The sequence below is a fragment of the Lontra canadensis genome, unplaced genomic scaffold, assembly GCF_010015895.1.
Source record: "Lontra canadensis isolate GAN:19392208 unplaced genomic scaffold, GSC_riverotter_1.0 scaffold3393, whole genome shotgun sequence".
In the NCBI taxonomy this organism is placed as follows: Eukaryota; Metazoa; Chordata; class Mammalia; order Carnivora; family Mustelidae; genus Lontra; species Lontra canadensis.
Window position 1 is genome coordinate 979 of NW_022634377.1, and position 2,728 is coordinate 3,706.

General features: G+C 42.6%; 1 gene segment (V, D, J or C); it reads left to right on the forward strand.

Annotated features, from left to right (window-relative positions):
- Positions 1–1,734: 1,734 nt before the first annotated feature.
- LOC116863817 lies at positions 1,735–2,268 on the forward strand (the record flags this gene model as incomplete). The annotated part of the segment is given in 2 exon segments: positions 1,735–1,846; positions 1,942–2,268. Coding segments are annotated over 2 exon segments (373 nt in total), but the record flags the coding sequence as incomplete, so codon positions are not given.
- Between the last annotated feature and the right edge of the window lie 460 nt (positions 2,269–2,728).

Consider the following 2,728-nt stretch of genomic DNA (forward strand, 5'->3'; position numbering starts at 1 on the left):
GCCACAGTTGCCAAACTGTGGAAAGAACCAAGATGCCCTTCAACGGACGAATGGATAAGGAAGATGTGGTCCATATACACTATGGAGTATGATGCCTCCATCAGAAAGGACGAATACCCAACTTTTGTAGCAACATGGACAGGACTGGAAGAGATTATGCTGAGTGAAATAAGTCAAGCAGAGAGAGTCAATTATCATATGGTTTCACCTACTTGTGGAGCATAAGAAATAACACAGAGGACATGGGGAGATGGCGAGGAGAAGGGAATTGGGGAAATTGGAGGGGGAGGAAAACCATGAGAGACTGTGGGGTCTGAGAAAGAAACTGAGTGTTTTGGTGGGGTGAGGGGTGGGAGTTTCGGTGAGCCTGGTTTGGGATATTACGGAGGGCATGTACTGCATGGAGTATTGGGTGCGGTGCATAAGCAATGAATTGTGGAACACTGAAAAAGAATAAAATAATGTATGCATAAACATACAAATAAGTAAGTAAGTAAGTAAGTAAGTAAATAAATAAATAAATAAATAAATACGGGAAATTATTACCAGCGATCTTATGTCAACGATTTAAGCATCCTGGAAAAATGGACACCTTCCTTGAAAGTTACAAACTACCAGATTGAAATAGGAAGAAACATACAATCTGAATATACAAATAACCATCAAGGAAATTGATGCCCTAATCAACTGGTGTAGTAGGACCATCTGGGGGTGCTCACAAACACCAGGGGTTCTCAGGAAGCATGGAGCCCATGGTCCAGGGCAATGATTGGTTGAAGGATGTCTTCTCTCAAGGGTTTTCAGCTCCATGCTCTGCGAACTTTTTCCTGACACAAACACAGTGATTTGGAAAAATTGGTGAAACACAGAAGTGTCTTCCTTTCTTGGAATCGATCATCATACGAAAATTCAAAAATTTGCAAAGTGCAAAGTAATTTGGAAAACTTTAACTGTATGATCTTGACAATAATTTTGAGATTAGAAACACAATAATCTCCATTTTATAGATGAGTTTCCCTAAATAACAGCATCCATTGTGTTCTCAGTGATTCTGAGTTTTATTGTTTACTAATTATTCTACCATTTTATTTTTATTGAGACTATCCACGGATGAGTATGGAAAGATCAATTGTAAATGTTCCTTTTGGTTGTTGAAAACCCGCAGTGTTTCCATCATCTCTGTGATTCTCCGTCTAGGATTCTCAGTGTCTCCATGTTTCTGAGACAGAAAAAGGTGGTATTGACCCATTAGTCTATTTGGGAATCATGAATCTCAGGAAGACTGCAAACTTCACTACATATGGCCAATCCTGACCTGGAGGTGGTACAGGGGAATTGGCAGGTCCCATGGTGGGGATCTCAGGCCCAGACACAGGCTCACTCTCACCTGTTGTGTGCTCTTGGATATTCAGAAAGCCCACCTGTTATCTGGTGCGTAACGATCCACCTGTATAAGTGGTGATAAATTGTCACCTTACTCACATGATTGGAGGATGTAAGTGGAAATAAAAAATATAATGGTTGTTATGTAATGACAATATCAAAATGAGAAAGAACAATGTTGTGGAAGATATCATGTCTATAAAATTCTGCCAGGATCCTCCCACCTGCTTGGAATGTCTGACATCTTGAGGATGCTACCTGCCAAATTTCCTTTATAGTGAGAGGACATGCAAATGGGACCCTCCCTCTTATAATTAAAATAGCCCAGGCCAGATCATGCAGCTGGGAGAGGAGCCCCAGCCCTGGTATTCTCAGGTGTTCCATTCACTGATAAGGACAGAACACAGAAAACTCACTATGGAGCTTGTGCTCAGCTGGGTTTTCCTTGTTGCAGTTTTAAAAGGTAATTTGTGGAGAACAAGAGACATTGAGTATGAGAATGGATAGGAATGGAGATAACCATGACAGTTTCCTGACTAAGATGTCTTGTGTCTGCAGGTACCCAGTGTGAGATGCAGTTGGTGGAGTCTGGGGGAGACCTGGTGAAGCCTGGGGGGTCCCTGAGACTCTCCTGTGCAGCCTCTGGTTTCTCCTTCAGTGGCTATGGAATGGGCTGGGTCCGCCAGCCACCGGGGAAGGGGCTAGAGTTGGTCTCAAATATTGATGCTGGTGGAGGTAGCACAAGCTACACAGACTCTGTGAAGGGCCGATTCACCATCTCCAGGGACAATGCAAAGAACATGCTGTATCTGCAGATGAACAGCCTAAGAACCGAGGACACGGCTGTGTATTTCTGTGCAAAAGGCACTGTGAAGGGACTTCAATGTGAGCCCAGACACAAACCTCATGGTATGACGGGATCTGATCACCAGGGGGTGCACACTACTCACCCTTTCTTTTTTAAGCCCCAGAAGCAGCTGCAGATGGAGGTTATGGGCAGGTTTCCTGTCAGGGTCTGGTGTTTCTTCTCTATTTACAACTTTTCCCCCAGGGAACATCCCTGGGCATGTGATTCCATGCTTACCCCTTCCCTCTCTGACTTAAAAAATTAAAAGTTGGAGAACAACTGTATTAACAAGAACAAAAGTCTGTGTCACTTGCACTTGCTTGTTCCTGTCCCCCTAAATATCAATGATTTTCAAACATCTCCATGCTCCTGCATTGGAAGAACAAACATTGTGAAAATGTCTATGCTACCTAAAGCAATCTACACATTTAATGCAATTCCTATCAAAGTACCATCCATTTTTTTCAAAGAAATGGAACAAATAATCCTAAAATTTAT